The sequence below is a fragment of the Capricornis sumatraensis genome, chromosome 7 (genome assembly GCF_032405125.1).
Source record: "Capricornis sumatraensis isolate serow.1 chromosome 7, serow.2, whole genome shotgun sequence".
NCBI classification, from domain to species: Eukaryota; Metazoa; Chordata; class Mammalia; order Artiodactyla; family Bovidae; genus Capricornis; species Capricornis sumatraensis.
In genome coordinates, this window is record NC_091075.1 from 101919015 (window position 1) to 101939537 (window position 20523).

Sequence of the window (20523 nt, forward strand, 5' to 3'; positions counted from 1 at the left end):
TACTGTGGATCATAGCAAATGAATTTGAAACAAACACTGATCTAGTTCAACTTTCAACCTTTTCCAATAATTCCTTGCCGGGGTCCAGCCCCGGTGGATCCAGGGAATTCGAAGGGTGGACGGCGTTGGCGTGGAAAGACTTGTTTATTTATTAATATAAGATTAGATTAAGAAACTATAGTGCAGTAGGAAGATTAAGTGGAGAAAGAGGGCTGAATAGCTTGGTTTACGCGGAAGACCAATAAAATTCCAGACAAGGAATTTGCACCATCTACGTTGGGCCACCGGTGCCCGCTTGAATATCTAAGGGTGCCTCGCCTTAAGCTCCCTTTCTCGCGGATCTTAATAACCAGGGCAAATAAGTAGACCTGGCGAGCCTCCGCGCCCCAGATGGAAATTCAGCCTGAAATTAAAGTAAAGAGCAGAGGGAAGAAAAGGGAGAGAAAAAGAGAGAGAGAGAGAGAGACACGGGGGGAGCCAGATTCCCAAGAAACCAGGCCGAGACTAGTCCGAGAAACTGGTCTGAGAATCTGGTCCGAGAATCTGGTCCCGTCCTTTATTGTTCAGAAGGCCTTTTATACTTTTGATAAAACATGGAGATCAATGGGTAACACAAAGTTATGCAGCGTTAGCAGTCCAGACTCTTATCAAAACCAGGCTTTTCTCTCTGCATGCCTAATTGTATACACAAGTCTTAGGTAATTTACATCATCTTCCAACCAAAAAGGTCAATTAACATTTTACAGCCTTTTTTCTGATAAGGGTTTGTCAACCACAAGACTTATTTGTGTTGATCTTCCCAAGGTCTGGTGCCACTCTCAGAAAGCACTAAATAAAGTTACATTCTTACACAGCAAGGATACAGCAACTTATAACAAGTAGAGGGAGTACAGTGATTTACAGCAAAAGAGAAGCAATTAACTCAAAAGTCTAGTGTTGCTCACATCAAAACTACTATGCATCTTTTTCTACATCCTGCTTACATTAACATCTTTTCAGGTGCCTAAAAGATAAAGAATATGGAGGTCTGGCAGCAATCCTTGAGTCAACAGTGAAAACCCTCTACCAATATAATTTTTAACTCTTTAGAAAAGGCTCTGTATGTTTAAGATGCTTTTAAGCTTTGTGCCTCCCGCGGTTGGGGGGCTGTAAGCAATTCACAAGCTGTAAGAGGTCTGGGGAACCTGTTAGGCAGGCTAGAGAGCTATCAGAGGGGTTTAACTGAAACATCCCTTTCAAATGCAGAAGACTAAAACCCTGAATTGACTTTTTCCCAGAGAATATCAGAAAAGTGGAAAAGCAGAACACAAAAGCCGGCAGATTTTTGTTGGGGTACATGCTTAGGAATTTCCAGAGGGGTCCCTCAAGTCTGAGCACGCCTTGCGTATGTCAGCTTCCTTCCTCATGACCTTGTCACAGGCGGGATTCCTCACACTGGCTCCCGGCAATTCCTATGTAAACTGATTTACTGTTTATTTTTCACAATAAACTGTGGAAAACTCTGAAAGAGAAGGGAATACCAGACTACCTGACCTGCCTCTTGAGGTCAGGAAGCAAGTTAGAACTGGTCATGGAACAACAGACTGGTTCCAAATAGGAAAAGGAGAACGTTAAGGCTGTATATTGTCACCCTGCTTATTTAACTTATATGCAGAGTACATCATGAGAAACACTGGGCTGGAGGAAGCACAAGCTGGAATCAAGATTGCCGGGAGAAATGTCAATAACCTCAGATATGCAGATGACACCACCCTTATGGCAGAAAGTGAATAGGAACTAAAAAGCCTCTTGATGAAAGTGAAAGAGGAGAGTGAAAAACTTGGCTTAAAGCTCAACATTCAGAAAACGAAGATCATGGCATCTGGTCCCATCACTTCATGGGAAATAGATGGGGAAACAGTGGAAACAGTGGCAGACTATTTTTTTGGGCTCCAAAATCACTGCAGATGGTGACTGCAACCATGAAATTAAAAGACGTTTACTCCTTGGAAGGAAAGTTATGATCAACCTAGATAGCATATTAAAAAGCAGAGACATGACTTTGTCAACAAAGGTCTGTCTAGTCAAGGCTATGGTTTTTCCAGTAGTCATGTATGGATGTGAGAGTTGGACTGTGAAGAAAGCTGAGCGCTGAAGAATTGATGCTTTTGAAGTGTGGTGTTGGAGAAGACTCTTGAGAGTCCCTTGGACTGCAAGGAGATCCAACCAGTCCATCCTAAAGGAGATCAGTCCTGGGTGTTCATTGGAAGGACTGATGCTGAGGCTGAAACTCCAATAATTTGGCCACCTCATGCGAAGAGTTGACTCATTGGAAAAGACCCTGATGCTGGGAGGGACTGGGGGCAGGAGGAGAAGGGGATGACAGAGGATGAGATGGCTGGATGGCATCACTGACTCGATGCAGATGAGTTTGGGTGAACTCCGAGAGTTGGTGATGGACAGGGAGGCCTGGCGTGCTGTGATTCATGGGATCCAAAGAGTCGGACACAACTGAGCGACTGAACTGAACAGAACTCAAATTGCTTTAAAGAGATTCAATTAGAATAAGTGATATAGCAAACAATATTTTGTCCACAGTAGGTACACATCATTCCTAAAAGAGATGTTGAAAAAGTGAATGAAAATATGAATATTTTATGACAGGAAAGTCATGGCTTTTCACAAAATTATGGACTTTTTTTTATAGCAGACTTTTCTAGAATGCTATAAAACCCTTAAGGTTTAACAGCTTTGTAACATGGATAATTAATAATCTGAAGTTTGTGAATTGGTCACAGAACCAGAAGTAAAGCACTTAACCATATATTTTATCATCCGAAAGGAAATAAAGAGAGGTGTAAACCTGAGTTCATAAACATTTCTAGCTCAGGAGTACATATACCACTTTTCACTTCCAGAAAAATTCTTCTTTTCAGGTAAACTGAGTGCAAAGGATACTAGGAGGTGCTAGTAGTAAAGAACGTGCCTGCCAATCAATGCAGGAGACAAGAGACTGGGGTTCAGACCCTGGGTTGGGAAGATCCCCTGGAGGAAGTCATGTCAACCTACTCCAGTATTATTGCTTGAAGAATCCCGTGGACAGAGGAGCCTGGTGGGCTATAGTTCACAGGGTCGCAAAAGAGTTGGATACGACTGAAGCGACTTAGCACTAAAAAAGAGCTATAGTCATTTCTCAACTTTGGGAATAACTGAAAAGGAGATTAAAGTTGGAAATGAATTTCTGCTTCTTGCCTTTGAGCTTTGAACAGTTCTTTAAGAACTGCCAACTCAGCACAGAACAATGAAATAGCAAGTTGGAGATTATCTAGGCAGGCAAAAGGACTAGTAAGTTGCTTAAAGTAGAAAAAAGGCTAAATATGCTTTATGAGAGCCTTTTGCTTCCTATATTTATCACAACAACAACACAAATGATTAGGACCAGAACACGTTTCTGAGGTTAACAAAAGCATACATGCAGTATCTGTATTTGTTAAATGTCAGCTAAAGAAAAATAAAAAAAATAATTTAAAGAGAAATACGCAAATTTAATATGTATAGATGCAAACAAACTCCAGTGTTCTTGCCTGGAGAATCCCAGGGATGGAACCTGGTGTGCTGCCGTCTATGGGGTCGCAGAGAGTCAGACACGACTGAAGCGACTTAGCAGCAGCAGCAGTAGCAAACTGGTATCACATTTTATTTACAAATTTACAGAATGTCCAATAAAGTTTTAAGATATTTTCCTGCATCCTGTAATAATTAATTTGTAGCCTCAAAGCACTGCTTCTTTTCCAAAGGATTATAAAGGGCTACTAATACAAAAGGAAATGTATATTTAGAAACAAATCATTCAAAAAATTAAATTAATTAACTGATTAAGTTAATCAGTAAAAATTAAAAAGTAAATATAGAAAGCTGGTATCTACTGAGATAAGCAAACTTATCCACTAATAAAAGAATACAAATGTGTGTAATTTTTATAACAAGGAAACCTGATAAAGATAAAATATCCAGCAACAAGAGAATGCCTTATATGTAATGCTGAATGGCTAGTAAATAAAGGCAAAATTTCTAAAGAATTTTTTAAAAACAAGAGGAAATATTTATATATAATATGAATAGAAGATGCAGAGTAAAAGTGTCTATTTATACGATGGACTCAATTGGGCACAACTGTGCATATTCTCAAAACATTAAAGGAAAATGATCAACATGTGAGACATCTGACACTGGTCTGACATGAGTGATCATGCATACATTCTCTTATTTCTAATTTTCAGTACTGTCAAATTGTTCTACAAACCACTGGGGGTTGGGGTGCAGGGATATTCATTAAAATGTTAAATAATACTGTCCAGATATAAATGATCCGATTTCAGTATTAAACTATAATGTGCAAGAGGCACATGACCTACCCCTGCTCCACGCTGGTGTTCGGCCGCTGCCCAGACACAGACTCTGAACTGTCAGTGAGAGATGGCACTACAGCCAAAAACCTGGAAGATTTAAAAATAGCATAAAATTGGAAATGCCGTGTCAGTCAGGATCTAATAGGAGCGTAAGAAGGAATGACTCATTTCGGGCTTAACTGCGTATTTACCACCACCACCTCAACGCCTCAGTAGATGGCAGGCGAAGGAAATATACGGTAATTAGAACACTTCAACAAATAAGGGTAAGAGGATGGCTTCTAAAGGCAAATATAAAGACCCCCAGCAAATTCTGACGTTTTAGTTTTACGTATGTTGCCGCGTTACTCAAAGAAAAAAGCCTTGACACTGATTCACAGAACTGAGTTAACTTAATGATGTCCTAAAAGAGTGACTGAAGCTAAACACTCACATGACAGCAAGCAGCACTAATAGCTAAACAAATGACAGGACAGAGACACCACTGACAAATGAAAACACATGCACGAGAAAAACCTTTATGTGACACTGTTATGATTATTTTCAGAGCTGCTCCTAATGTCAACATATATTTCTTAAGGGCAACCAAGAATTGTGGGAAAATCCTTGGAATGAATGTGGACCTTGAACTTGGCACACACGCAGAAATCTCTCAGCTAAAGACAAACTCATCTCCTTGTAAAAACTTTTGGTTGGGAAGAGCAGATAATTTATCCATGTTGAAAATGATACCACCCTTAGAAATGAATAAGACAGGCAACTAACATTTCAATCGTTTACTTAGTTCTTCCCAATCAACATCCACAGGGACTTTATCTGCAGAACCTCCCTCATTTCTCTCATGCTCACAGGTAGTACTGCTGTACTGTAGTGATAAACAGTGTTGCTTGGTATTAAGTCACTCCTCACTGGAAACACAAAGCTTCCCTAACAGAGGGACTGCCAGGATTTATATTACTCTCTGGACTTCTCAGGTGGTGCCAGTGGTTAAGTAACCCGTCTGCCAATGCAGAAGACAGAAGCGACTCGGATTCCATCCCTAGGTCGGGAAGATCCCCTGGAGGAGGGCATGGTAACCCACTCCAGTATTCTTGCCTGGAGAATCCCAAGGACAGAGGAGCCTGGCAGGCTGGGTTGCAAAGAGCAGACACAACTGAAGTAACTTAGCATGCATGCACGCATACTACTTTTCAAAGAATAAGGGCTCTCTTATTACCTACCATCAATTCATAAAAGCTTTATTATTCACACATCCAACAGAAGAACTTTCAAGCACACAAACATACACTATTTTTCTTCTAGGTAAACACAGTTTACCAAAAATGAAATATGGTCAGATTAAATCAACTGCTTTATTTGGTTGTGCTACTTTTTCAAGGATGAAGGTATCCAACTTACCTTCCAAAGTCAGAAAAGTCTCACAAGAATATAAATTCTAAGGAAATTCAGGCTCTGCATTCAATAGCAAGGTATGGCACTGTCTTCTTTTTGGTAAATATGAACAAAGCCTATTCTGAACCTAAAGTCTTATTTTTTAAGCTATAGTTTCATCATTCCTTTATACTTAAAGAGATATTTTGACGAAGTCTAGTGTAAGTTACCAGAAGGAGAAAAAAACGTTCTTTCAAAAGAGAAGAGCATCAGAAGAAGCATGTTTCAAGAGGCTGGCAAAAATGAAACATTTTCTTCAAAGAAGTTAATTCAAGTATTTAATTGATTTTTAAAAAACAAGCTGAACTGGTAATGCTTTACACCTCCCATTGCTTCCCATAATATGGCATTATGAAGTAGTCCTAATAAACTATACCTTTGATAAACTTTGTTTCTGATTCCTTTCTGAAAAGCAAGGAGGTAGTTTCGTCCATCTCCAGAGAAAACTTCCACAGCGATAGGCTGAAAAAGATCAGGGGGAAAGACATTAAGAAAAAATGCAAGTAAAGGTTACATATTAACTTTTCCACTATGAGTTTCCATAATATTGAAGAAGTTAATCTGATGACTGGAAAACATTTTTTGAGTCATGAATTCCTAGCAGAGTAAACTACAAAACAGATGGAATATTTGTTTCTTTTAAATTGTTTCTAAAATCCTTACTAGAATAATGGTAAAATAATTACAAAATTATAATTTTGTACATTTATAGCAAATGCAATTTTTATGCAACAAATATAAATCTGGATATAGGGAAAGATGGGTAACAAAGATATCACTCAAATTTTTAGGATGCCTTTTTTTTAAGGGATGTATTATAAAGCTATGCCACATGTGACACGAGCTTGTCGATATACAACCAATTTCAAAACTCTAAGGAATAAGGCGGAGCCTATCATGTATACATACTCTAAATAAAGGAACATGACAAAATGTTTATTTCTACTAAATCAACCAACCTGCAGGAGATATCTCCGTTTATGCACTTCCTTGATATCTTCATATGCAAAGATGCTGCATGTTCTCTTGAGCTGACTGGGGCCTTGCCTGGCTCCTCTAGGGATAATCGGCTCATGCATACTAGAGGCAGCCCGGAAAAAGGAGGCAGCAGAAACAAAGTAAGAGGTAAACTCACTGTTCGACAAACGGGGGTGCTATTTTCAACATGTGAAAAGAAGCAGGACACACTATATCTGAATATTTAGTTAAAAAAAAAAAAACTTTTAAGAGAGTCATTTGTTAGCAATTCAGTATACATTGTCAACAAAGGTCTGTCTAGTCAAGGCTATGGTTTTTCCAGTAGTCACGTATGGATGTGAGAGTTGGACTATAAAGAAAGCTGAGCTCCGAAGAATTGATGCTTTTGAACTGTGGTCTTGGAGAAGACTCTTGAGAGTCCCTTGGACTGCAAGGAGATCCAACCAGGCCATCCTAAAGGAGATCAGTCCTGGGTGTTCATTGGAAGGACTGATGCTGAAGCTGAAACTCTAATACTCTGGCCACCTGATGTGAAGAGCTGACTATTGGAAAAGACCCTGTTGCTGGGAAAGATTGAGGGCAGGAGGAGAAGGGGACAACAAAGGATGAGATGGTTGGATGGCATCACCAACTCAATGGACATGAGTTTGGATAAACTCCAGGAGTTGGTGATGGACAGGGAGGCCTGGCATGCTGTGGTTCATGGGTTCGCACAGTCAGACACGACTGAGCGACTGAACTGAACTTTAAACCAACACAATCAGAAAACATCACTTTAAATAATTTTATTCGCAAGAGGAGGCCCATAAAAGTCATCATGTGGCCCTGATGGCTGCTAAAAATGATAATGTGAAACTATCTCCTAGGAATGAAGATGATCGTGTCCTCATTCACCATGTACATTAGGTGTTCAAAATGTTAGAGGAAGAGAAGAGCATGTTGATTTTCTAAATCTTTAGCTTTTTATCTTCCTTCTTGTTTTGCCTGCCTCTGGGTTTTCCATTACCCAGTATCATGTCTATCAAGGGACTGGCAGAAGAAAAGGAAGCTGGATCAACTCAGCCAGTTAATTCCTGCCTGTGCATAGGTCACACTGCTTCTAGGGTACTCAGAGGACATGGGCGTGCTTACATTTGTTGGAGTTTTGTACAGCTGCCTGTGTTTTTGCTATAACAGTGTTTGCACTGACATTTGAAAAAAGAACACTCTACACATTCAGAATAACTTATACAGATGATAATATCAGGAACTTCTATTATATCTAATGCTATTAGTGCATAGCAATAAATTTTATTTAGTTTTCATTTTGATAAATAAGGCAAATTTGCCCCTTATAGCTTTTTTTTTTAATTTTCCCTGCTTTTATTTTTTATTTTTTTTATATTTATTATTTTTTTATTTTAAAATCTTTAATTCTTACATGCATTCCCAAACATGAACCCCCCTCCCAGCTTTTGAATATGTAATGACAGATGCATACAAACTGAGAGAGAGCATTACTTAAAACATAACTTTTCATTAAAAAGAAAAAAAAAACTATGCAGGTATCTTGTTTGCTAAAGACAGCTATACTTTGTGTTTTTTCATCCATTTACTTACTTCGGAGGTAAGGTTTCAATATCTCTTATTTCTCTGGTTGCTGTCATTGTAAATCCATCAATCACATAGAAATGCTCTTTACCAAAGAGGAGTAGCCCCTCACTGGTATCAAGGCCCTGGACTCGAGCACAGCGGTACATGTGCTGGATCTATTAAGAAAGCCAGAAACATTCATTAGTACAGTTTTTAAAAACTCAACTAATTTCTTTTAAAAAAAAAATACAAAGGAAGCAAAACGTTTTTAAACATGGATTTAATGGGCAAACAAAATTTTACTAAGATGTTACTGTGTGATGGCACCCCCTGAGCTAAGCATATTAATCTGAGAACAAACATAATAAACAGAGTAGCTAAGATTGCAGTCTTGCGCTGCAGTTTGACTTCAGTAAAAGGAAACAACCTTCTATTCACATCCATCCACTCAATCCACTTATCCCAGGATTCACTGAGTACTAACTCTGTGCCAGACACGTGTGTACGAGGTTCCAGAGTCAGCAAACAAGTTAGAAGAGGAGGGAGACAGACAGAAACTTTGCAGGAAGGGGAACTGAGGCACATATGTGGGGAGCTTCCGACTGAGCCCTTGGCCAGGCAGGACACACAGAGTGAGAAAGGTATGCAGAGCCTGACATTCCCGAGTGACTTTCTAGTTTTGTCATTTAACTAGAGATTTGGTCAGATTTCTTCATGTCTCTGGGCTTCTGTATCTTCAAGTAAATTTCAAATATACCTCAGTGGCATGTTGCAAGAGTGAGAGAATATATAGAATCATGTTAGCAACTGCTGGCTGTCTTCTCTTCCACGCAGCTTCCTTTCCTCTTCTTCCATAACAGCCTCTGGAATTCGTCTCTGTTCGCTCCCCACTGGATTCCGCCTGCCTGGCAGACTGTGGTGCCATTGTAAAAAGCCAAACTTGGCAGAAGCTGTATTTTCCTCATAGAAGGACGGACTTGCTAAAGCCCTCAATGTTACCATTGTTTTCGTTCCAACAGGCAGGATCTAGTTCTTAGCAAAAATTCCTTCTTGCTTATACTTAGTTTAACATGAGTCAAGGAAAAAAAATCAGCAACTGAATCAGAGTCAAACAACTGTCAAATGAATGTCAGTCTAAATGCACTTCCTGTACTATTCAAGCTTAAAGCAATTAGAGCAAAGGCTGTACTCACAAGATCAGAAGTTTAAAACATGACAGTATCAGAAAATAAATTTTCTAAAATATACAAATATAAGTTTCAACACCACATGTGAACTACAATAAAAATTTAGAATGTTACAGCAAAAAAACCTGACATACTTCCAAAATAATTCTATTTTAAGTAAAACAGACACAAAGAAAATGTTATTTCCTAAGTGCATACCTTAAAGAGTTTTCAAATGCTTAAAATATGATGCAATCAGCATCCAGAACAAGAAACAGAACATTCCAAAGCTCCCAGACGCTTATCATGTGCTTCCTTCAGACCTACCGTACTTTTACAGCTACAATTTTTTTTAATGTTTTCATTCAAGATTAATCAGGCTATATATTTGAACAGAATCTGAAAAAAATTAAGCTCTAATTTCTAGTTACTATTTCTTAGTGAGTAATATTTCAAGGGTTATAACACAATCTACTATAACAGACAAACACAATCTTTAAAGACGTGATACTGCACATTCAATTCCTCCATTCTTTTATCCCTTTATTCATTCAACCAAACACTCCTTCATTCAAGGTTTACAGAGTGTGTATCAGGTGATTAAGAGCTGTGCAAGGCACTGGGGTAGAAATAAGAAAACAGTGTCTGCCTACAGAGAGCTCACTCTCTAGGGGAAGAAACAGTCACAGGAACAAAGAATCATAACACAATAAAATGAGTGACAGACATAAAAGAAAGTGAAAGTATTAGTCCCTCAGTCGTGTCTGACTCTTTGTGACCCCATGGACTATAGCCCTCCAGGCTCCTCTGTCCATGGAGTTCTCCAGGCAAGAATGCTGGAGTGGGTTGCCATTCCCTTCTCCAGGGAGCGATAGATAAAGGATTTTTATAGTTACAACTTTTTTCTCTCTCTCTTTATGTTTCCATTCAAGATTAATCAGGCTACATATATTTGAACAGAATTAAAAAAATTAAGCTCGAAAAGAGCGAAAGACATAGGGCTTTATAAAAGCTTAGAGGAGGGTATTTACGTCTGGGCTGGCAAAACCCTGAAGGAAAAGTTCCTATGTGTTGAGTACTAAGGACTCCAGATAAATGAAGCTGTATCAAATGCGGGTTACAGGGATAGAGGTTATGCAAGTGACAGACAGGGGCATTTATGCAGAGAATGCAGTGAGTAAAACGCAGAGTAAAGAACCAACGTCATGGATGGAGTGAACTACAAGGTACAAAGTGCTACAGGGGCTCAGGCTACATGGCAGAGTCAGTAAACTAAGCCTAGAGGGGTCGCAGGTTATAAGAGATTGAGAGCGACAAAGGAAGGCCAAACAGTCTTCTGTGAGTGAAGCTGAGTGTAGGGGTGAAATATGAGGCTGGGGGTGATGGGCTCAAGGCTTCAGGGTGATGGGTTAGTTGAAGCTGCTCGAGTGGTTAGTGCAATTACAGAGGGGTAGGGAAAGATACAGGACCAAATGACTGAACAGGTTGTGTACATGGGATTGAAATAGAATTAAGAGGAGAGATGCAGTCTGGTAAAGGGTACACAGAGGAAAACAGGGAACGAGGTGTCAATGTTAATCCTGCATCTGATGCCACTTCATGCTGGTCGGTGTCCGGAGAGGTGAGAAAGTCCTGCAGATGAGAGTGCTGAACCCAGAAGGGGGCTTAATACTGATTTCACTGCAGAGGCTGCAATATGTCTCTTTGGCTGCCTGATAAATACCCTTCAGCTGTCTTGTAAAAGGGAAACAAACCACTCAGTGCAACCCCTCCTGTCCAGAAGCCCAGCACCTTTTCGCCCTCCTCCAACAGGCGCAGCAGGGTGGCGTTGTCTGTTTTCTCCTCCTCTTCTATCGAGCTGCCCTCAGCTGTCTGGTCCTGTAACTGCTCCTGCGTCTCCTCATCGCCTCCGTCCGGTGCTGACCGAGACCGTTTGAGAGGTGGCTTGACCAGTCCTGCAGGACAAGAGGCAAGAGGGCCATGTGGTCTCACGGGGGCCACTGGGGAGCGGTTTAGTCTCAAGGAGTCCCTCATGTACAATTTGAGAGAATTCAGGAAGGCATGCACACACTTCAATGGCCAATAGCACAGGCTCTAGGGACTTCCCTGGTGGTCCAGTGGTTAAGGATCCGCCTTCAAATGCAGAGGACATGGGTTCGATCCCTTGGTCAGGGAACTAAGATCCTAAATGCTGTATAATACCAGGGCAACTAATACCATGAGCTGCAATTAGAGGGCCCGTGTGCTGCAGCTACTGAGCCCACGTGCTCTAGACCCATGAGCTATAACTAGAGAAACTCTGCAACAAACAGCCTGCGTGTTGCAATGAAAACCCACTGCTGACCAAAAAAATCACCACCACCACAAAAAACCCCAGAACTAAAACAAATAAAAACCACCAATCACCGCCTGTCCTGCCCCTGCCAAAAAAAAAAAAAAAAACACACCCCAGAAAACCCACCCCACTAAGCACAGATCTGGTATTAAACACTTGTATGACCTGGGAGTATTATCTGCCCTCTCTGAATCTCAGAGGATTCTCATTTATAAAAACAGGACAAAAATATTATCTCTCCTGGATACCTGGAGGACTGTTGGAGAACTAAATGAGGTAATTCTGATCAAGTGCTTAGGATCGTACATGACAAATAGTAAACTCTCAGCAAGGGTCAGATGATGATGATGATAAACAGAGAGATTAGCAGAGTGAATGGTAACAGGAGTGATGCTAACGGGTGGGTTTTACTGAGGGGATACCATCAATAAATGATCAGTCATTATCAGAAACAAGAATAAGGACCGTAAGTTATAAACATGATTGTAAGAGATCCCACCGACATGGAGGGCCCATGAGGGCTATTTTAAGACTCACGTTACAAGTGGCAGTATGGTCATTCAGACACGAATGAATCTGATTAACTCATCAGATCATAAAGAGTAAGGGCACAATTCTTTTTGATACAGAGCTGGATACTTTAATTTGCCCAATAAGTTAACATTTTGCTGCCTATATTTTGATAATTTTATTGATAATCACAGGACGTGAAATTAAAATCTGATAAAGGTAACCACTGATATCCCGAAGTATAGGAAACAAACAGGCTCTAGGACTCTATCTCTAAATCTCACATTTAATATTCTTTAGTTTGTTTCCTCAAAAGTAATGTCACATCTATCTACTATAGTTGTTCTAAGAATTTTGGAAAAACATATCTGCTAGAATCCTACCCTTTGAACCCAAGTTATCAGAGGTTCTGCTTTGTCTTGGGAAGAACCTTATTTTCACATAGCAAAGACTACAATAAATAAGCTGGAGAAGGAAATGGCAACCCACTCCAGTATTCTTGCCTGGAGAATCCCATGGACAGAGGAGCCTGGCAACTACAGTCCATGGGGTTGCAAAGAGTCAGACACGACTGAAGCAACTTAGCACGCACACACAATATATAAGCAAGAAAGAGCAAGTCTTGCTGAGGACATCCAGCAGGGGAAAAACTTCCAGCTGCTTTATTTATAGTTTGATGAATCAAAACCTCCAATTCCATATCTATCATAATATCTAGCACATCACAGTAGTGACACCAATATTAGTGGTTTTAGCTCAATTAGAAATTAGGAAAACTGAGGCTAAGAGAAGCTAAATGCCAATGACCCAAACACATCACCACAAACTCTGTGAATTATATACCTTGGTTATAGCCATTAAACACAGCTTTGGACATATCTCAGTGACTGCTGATGCAGTGTCAAGAAATAAGAAGGCTGAAAACTGTTTAACTACTAAAAATTTCAAGGATTCTATGAAAATATTAGGTCACTTATGAAATATTTAGTAATTCATAGTCATAATGAGAGAAAACAGGTATGATAGGAGAAGCTGACCACAACTATAGATAAATGCTTTTTGTTGACATGGCCATATACTATTAGATTTTTATCAATGAGATCTGCAAATAATTTTTTTTTTTTGCAAATAATTTTTAACTTACACTTTTATTTCACATTCAAGGGCTTTATCTATAGACTATACCAAGACTTTTAAATTTATGTACTTCAGAGGCTTAAATTCTTGCCTGGAAAATCCCAGGGACGGAGGAGCCTGGTGGGCTGCCGTCTATGGGGTCGCACAGAGTCAGATACGACTGAAGCGACTTAGCAGCAGCAGCAGAGGCTTAAAAAATAACAATGGATTGATTTTACTTTTTCAATATCAACTGAGTCCCCACTGTGTGCTAGACATGTGCCAAAATCTATAAAGGGATGAGAGAAGTAATCTCTGCCTCTGAGAAACTGATAATTTAGGAAAACATAAAATCACTGAAGTTGCTGTAAAAGACATGACTAAAGTGCCACTGGAGCCGGAGGAGCTGAACGAGAAGGCTCCAGCGGAGGACAGGTGGATCAGTATCTTAGGACAAAATCGGGCAGGTCCAGCTCACAGAGCAGCTGTAGAAGAGGGCTGAGGGTGCAATCTACAGACATTCAGAATCAAAAAGCCCATGGCCGTTTTAGTCCAATCCCTGATCATATGCAGGTCTTACGAGGCTCACAAAGCATAGATTTGCAATAATATGTTTTAGCTCATAGGAGAAAAGACCATTATTTCTTACTGTTGGCCAACATGCACTAATGACACATTTAATGGTTGTTTTAATTTTATAAATCTTCACTTAGTTATTAGGGCCTTAACTTAAAATATCAAGTACCACAGAGAATTCTGCCAGATACAGTGAAAAAAAAAAAAAAAAAATCAAGCCAGTGGGTACATGACATTCATCTGTAGGCTATAAAGAAGAGCCAGTCTCTTTACTTCTGATATAGAAATCCATCTTTAAGAAGGTTGATACACTAAAATATGCATAGGTACTTTTAAGGTTGGCCCTACTGTTTATTATATATAAACAGTCGCTCAGTCATATCCAACTCTTTGTGACCCCGTGGACTATAACCTGACAGGCTTCTCTGTCCGTGGAATTCTCCAGGCAAGAATACTGGAGTGGGTAGCCATGTCCTTCTCCAGGAGAGTCTTCCTACTGTTTATAGTTGCTAATATTTTTCACATGAATTGAAATAGAAGTGATTTTAATTAAACAGTGATTTTAATTAAAGTCAGAGAGGAAGGCTGCTGACCTTTGACTTTAGCAATCGTGTCTTCACCATGTTCTGGTTCTTGCTGAGCAGCTTCTCCTTCGGAGCTCTCTACGATGGCATCCTGCACAATGGCTGGGTTGCCGGAGGCTAGTCGCATGTAGTATTCTTTACTGTCATAACTTATGGCTCTTCTGTATCGAGCAGGTTTCTATGGAACAGCAAAAGGAAAGTGCTCAGCTAATTCATCTTCAAGAATTAATAGACTGTACATAGTAAAAGCACAGACTTTTGGGTTAGGTTTCTCTCTTTTTAAATTGCACTGACTTTTAGAAGACATATATGAAACAACAATATTAGCAGTTTTGACCTTTCCAAAAAAAGAAATACATCATCTTTTGCCAAATGTCTCCATGTTAGTATAGCACAGTCTTCCTGATGCAGCGGTACAGCAGAGAGAACACCCAGTGTCAGAAAGCATCATGTTGTAAGGGGATGTCTGGTTTGTGGAGAGCCTGGAATTTTGCTTCTGCCCCAAGTAAACAGCTTAGGCCTAAAGGGCCATCCCTTTGGTAGGAACTACCTGTGTGTGTACTGCAGATATTTGGAGGTAGAAAGCCAGAACTGCCCTTTTCCTCCTGGTATTCCCATGTCTCACCATAACACTGGGAATGGCCCAACCCTCCAGAGTCCTGACCACATGGAATTCACTGGCTTCAGGCCAGATGAGACCATCTGGTTCACCTGCCACTCCAGCTTCTGTCTCTAATTTGCTAAAACAACCCTGTTGTTTGTTGTGTAAAAGAATGTGATCCAGAAACTTAATAACTAAATGAGTGTATCAAGAACATACATAAGTCCATTTTGAAGAAGAAATTAATTACCCAGAAACATCAGAAGAGATTTAACTTTTTGGTGTTTAATACAGAACATTTTTTTTCAGAATAATTAATATTTATCTTAAAAAACAGGTTTTCCAGTTGACCCAAACTTTTTTCTTAAAACAACAGACAATGAGAAATTAAGGTTTAAAATTTCCTAAAAAAATGTAAGACCAAAGGGAAAAGTTTATATGTTCCTTGACCAGAATGACCCAGACTTTGAATTAACAATTAAGAAAAAAAGAGTTTGAAACACACTTAAAGATCTTCTCTTTCTAAACATTACTTTCCTTCCCCATTAATAAGAATATCTAATTGAAAATATTCTATAGCTTAACTCTCCATCAAATAGTTAATATGTATTGTCTACTAAAATGCTTATTTTAAGTAAACTCTTTTAAAAATGATTTCGAAGTAAAATGGAAAAAAGTGTCCAATTGGATGAAATATTTAGACTAAAATACTGAACCAATTTTGAGGTGAAAAGATACCTAACTCAAGCCACTGTTACCCTTAACTTCAGGTATAGACTTAGTATGAAGAGAGCTGCAAGCTAACTGATGAATGATATGCAGCAAATGAAAACTGGACTATGTAACACAGAAGTATTGAAATGATGTGAAATAATATTACAATTAGGGAAGGGTGAATCTGATGAATTAATAATATTGTAGTATTTTTTGAAATGAAAGCAGGGTAGTTAATTTTGTATTATAACAATTCTCTACACAAGATTTAACAATTATCTTCAACTCAAAATTGTTCATTTCTAAAAAGATGAAAGCATAGTTAGTGATGGGCAAGACAATGAATTAACAGATGTGGGACAACATCTTCTTGGATACTGACTTCATATCTGATTTGGAACTAAAAGGATTCTCCCCCAAATATTTTGGGGTAAATTTCTGTGATGCAAAAGTTCTGCATTTTTTTTTTTTTTACTGCTTATGTATTGAATCTTCCTGCAAAAAGAAAACAATTATATAAATTTAAATTAAAATCAAATTGTATTTAAAAAGTGATCATACATTTAGTTTCCATTTAGTTCCTTCTGATTGAAAAAGTAATTTTAAGAGAGAATACACTGCATTCTCAAAATATATATTGTTTAGTATCTAGAAGAATTAAATGAGAAATTGAAAACAAACTTGGTGGTATCAGGCTGCCCATTACTAACATGCCTTGGGACTTGTTAGTTTATGTGTGAAGCGGTACACTTCTCACGGTGAGAGCGATGGGTATTCAGCCTGTTAGTGAGGTGCATAGGGATCCTAGAAAGCTAACTGGAACAAAGCAAGAGAGACGAGAACATCTCTCAGCAGGAATGAAATTCATTTTTTTCAACTCTACGGAACTTACAGAAATAGCACACTGAAAGTTATCCCTTTAGGTCAGTCTAGTCTACCATGCACTAATATAAAATAAAACAAAACCAAAACAAAGAAATTTAAAAAAAAAAAAACTGTTAAATATTTTGCATTCTTTTATGTTATTTTGTGGTTTACCTTTTGAGGAATGATATCATCAGGTGTCTCAGGCTGTTTACTTGGGATCTCAGACTGAAAACAGGGTATTAAGTATAGACACATCAGAAAAAAATAACAACAACATAAAAATAAAATACTCTTGAGGATTGTATGAAATATGGAAGATGTACTCACACAAAATTAATATGATATCCTAAGCTGCTTGAAATAATCACTTAGCATCTTGTGATTATTTTCTCAATTATCAAAAGTAGTTTTAAAGTAAAACATAACTGCTAAAATTCTCAAGGTTACTGAACAAGACAGACTTCAAAGTCACACAGACAAAACTTGAGCCAGGCTGCCAGTGTCATGGACAATTTATAGACAACTCTCTATATGGCTTCAAAGGAAAAACAGAGAAAATTGGAGAACAGAACCTAGTTCTAGCTATTATTAATATCTTGCATCTAACTTTTACTGTGCTTGTCTCTCGATCTGTTCTGCAACAGAAGCGACTGGTTTGAACTGATATCTACAATATCCCAAACCACAGAAATCACTAAGTGCTTGTTAGTGAAAAAACATCTTCCCCTAAAAGCCAGAGGACCTACTTCCTTTGCTGCCTTCATAGCTGAGATTCCAGAGAGGCTGAAAGTGGAAGGAAGCTTGGATTATCAGGCTCCAGACCAAAAGTTTCTCTAAATATTACTTTTTAAACAATAAGGTAGCTGCTTTATATTTTACTCTCAGAATGAAATTGAGTAACAAGAAGGCAGTATCTGTAGAGCTGCAGCGTGTGGCCTCTGCGTGTAAACATACAAACGGATAGCTACAGACAGACAATAACACACCTAAGCAACCTTTCAGTTCTTCTTTTCACAGTTTGTATTCGGAGATGACTTCCAGTACCTGGCCTCACAGTAAATATGAGCAGGCAAAATGCTTTCATAAATGTTTGCTTCCCTTGGCAAAACAAACACGGAACTACTGGGCATACTTTCAAGTACTTAATATGGTTTAATAAACATCTCTCCTTAAAAGCAAACTTTTAAAAGCATACCTTACATTGACAGATAATCTTTAAAACACACATCCATGTTCTCAATCATGGTAAAGGTTTGGGTTACATGAGTATCACTACACATTTGTTGAGACTCACTGAATGGTATACTTAGGATTTATATATTTCAATATATGTAAAATTCATGTCAATAAAAAAAGAATTCTGAACAAATACTGAACTCCATTGCTATACATGTGGAAGTGTTTAGGGGTGAAGGGTACTGATTTCTCCAGCTCATTTTGAAATTAACTAAAAAATAAAACAAGACAGACCACTGGAGAGATGTGTGATAAACCAATATAGCAAAATGGGCCAACTGCTATTGTCAAACCCAATTCTGATGTTCACTATATATCCCCAACTAGAATGTGGGCAGGGCCTGACATGTACACGATGGTATATTCCCTGGAGCATATGATGGAGTGCTGGTTTAATACACATTTGCTCACTGAGCCACTAACCGAGGTTCTTATTTTACTAAAAGGTACAGTGTTCAACATCAAAGGTATATGTATACTAATAATTTTCATATATCATAGTTCTATTTAATTTAAAAAATTTATAAATTATTATTATAACTATGTTTATACAGAAATTTAAATTTTTCAATGTCAGAATTTCTAGTAAATAATTTTATAGTTCCTTTACTTCTAAGTTTTCTCTGTTGTTGGCAATGGAATTTCCTGAGCTGCTTAGTTCAAACATAGTATATAAAAATATATGCAGAGGAAGCCACAGGAGACTCACTTAATTACAAGAAAAGGAACTTAGGTGAGTTGTTTACCCTTCTGCCCTGAGCAGCTCAACATTAAAGGGAAACAGTGAGGGTTTTATCCCAATAATATTTGCAAAGAACAGCAAATTTGTTTGAGACTATTATTCTGTGAAAATAAGGGGCTTGCAGAATTAAAACCTGGTTTTAGTACTTAAATATAATTTTTAAGTGGCACAGTTTGGAATTTTATTCTCCTTTCTCAGGATTCAGAGAAGCTAGCTGCTTAAAAACCACCAGGTTTTGTATTTGCATCATTTCCCAGGCTCACATCTTAATATTTATAAATAATATTACCACTTAAAATACAGAATTACAGTACAAATCAGTATATCTATTTTAGATTTGAAATTGACCCTCTAAGAAAAGTCCCTGTGCAAAGGGGATAAATTACTTTTAAGTGGAATTAGAAAATTTTCCACATGTACATAACTTTTCTCAGGACAAAATTAATTTTTGTTCTCATTAAAATAATTTTAGTTGATAAAACTTCAAAGCTGTTAATCCTATGGCCAATGAAACACTAAAATATTCTCTACATTCTACAAACAAACATCTAACTTAAAAATAAAGATAAGCTACTTTTTAACACAGTATGTAGCATTTGCCAGGTTTAAGAAATAATGACCAAAGAAATAATCACTTGATTATTTCTAACACATCAAAGATTTTAAAACAAGAAATAACTTTGAAATCATCACTGTATGTTCACCTCAAGCAACAGGAATAAAGAGTTAAATGTTACTTAAAACAATGATTCTTTTTAATAAATAAGGTGAAGATCAAATCATTTGTCCTTACTCCAGGCAGAACCTATTATACCTCTCAAGAGGCTTCCAAAGCAATTTTTAGTACCTGTTATACCTGAAATACCTCTTAGGTTGCGAAAAGTACTGCCTATATTTTATAAAGATGGGTACAAGGAGAAGGGCGCATTTCCACAAGCGTAAAGGAAAGACGTGACTGGTCTCTGATTCTGGGAGGCAATATTCAAAATGGTTCAGAGTAGAGGAGGATTTACTGTGAAACTGATAAAGCTTATACCTCAACAGTCCTCACTTCCCATGGGCTCCTTTCAAAGCCCTGCAAGAGAGGCTCTAGCAATTTTTTATTCATAACGCCATACTCTTTTTATTATAGAGCCTCCCCAAGTTACAGAAACGTTACACCCATAAAATTTGAAAAGCCCTTTTAGTGCAAGAATAATTAGGAAAATCTATAAGAATACTGAATGGGAAGCAATGGATAAATTCTAATTTAGGAAAAAAAGGGCTGACAAGTCCATTCATTGAACACTTAGTAAGCTCTATATACGCTTCAGCATTAGAGGGAAAAAACCTAATATATGGGACTTTCCTGGTGGTCCAGTGGTTGGGACTTAGCCCTATAGTGCAGGCGGTGCAAGTCCCATCACTAGCTTGGGAGCTAAGATCCCATATGACTTGTGGCCCCCCACCCCTCAAAAAAGGCCTAAACACAACATGTAGGCAATGTTGTAGCAATTTCAACAAAAACTTTAAAAAAATGGTTCACATCAAAAAAATTCTTTGAAAATAAAAAAAGAGAAAAAAAAATCTGGTATATGGTTTCTCTCTGAAAGAAATTCACTGGATGTTGATAATGTCTCAAAACCACCAGAGATTGGAATCTTTTTTTAAGACTGATTCAACTTCTGAGGAATTATCAACCTATAGTTATTATATCTTGCTCTGCTA

General features: G+C 38.2%; 1 protein-coding gene across 1 annotated transcript in view; it reads right to left on the reverse strand.

Moving 5' to 3' along the window:
* Positions 1-20523, reverse strand: part of WDFY3 (WD repeat and FYVE domain containing 3) — a 192177-nt gene that overhangs the window by 39393 nt on the left and 132261 nt on the right. The window contains exons 42-48 of the mRNA XM_068975585.1: positions 17010-17063; positions 14666-14834; positions 11327-11490; positions 8397-8545; positions 6779-6899; positions 6196-6281; positions 4395-4475 (exon numbers count right to left, since the gene is read on the reverse strand). Coding sequence (XP_068831686.1) covers positions 4395-4475; positions 6196-6281; positions 6779-6899; positions 8397-8545; positions 11327-11490; positions 14666-14834; positions 17010-17063 — 824 coding nt within the window. The remainder of the gene's footprint in view (positions 1-4394; positions 4476-6195; positions 6282-6778; positions 6900-8396; positions 8546-11326; positions 11491-14665; positions 14835-17009; positions 17064-20523) is intronic.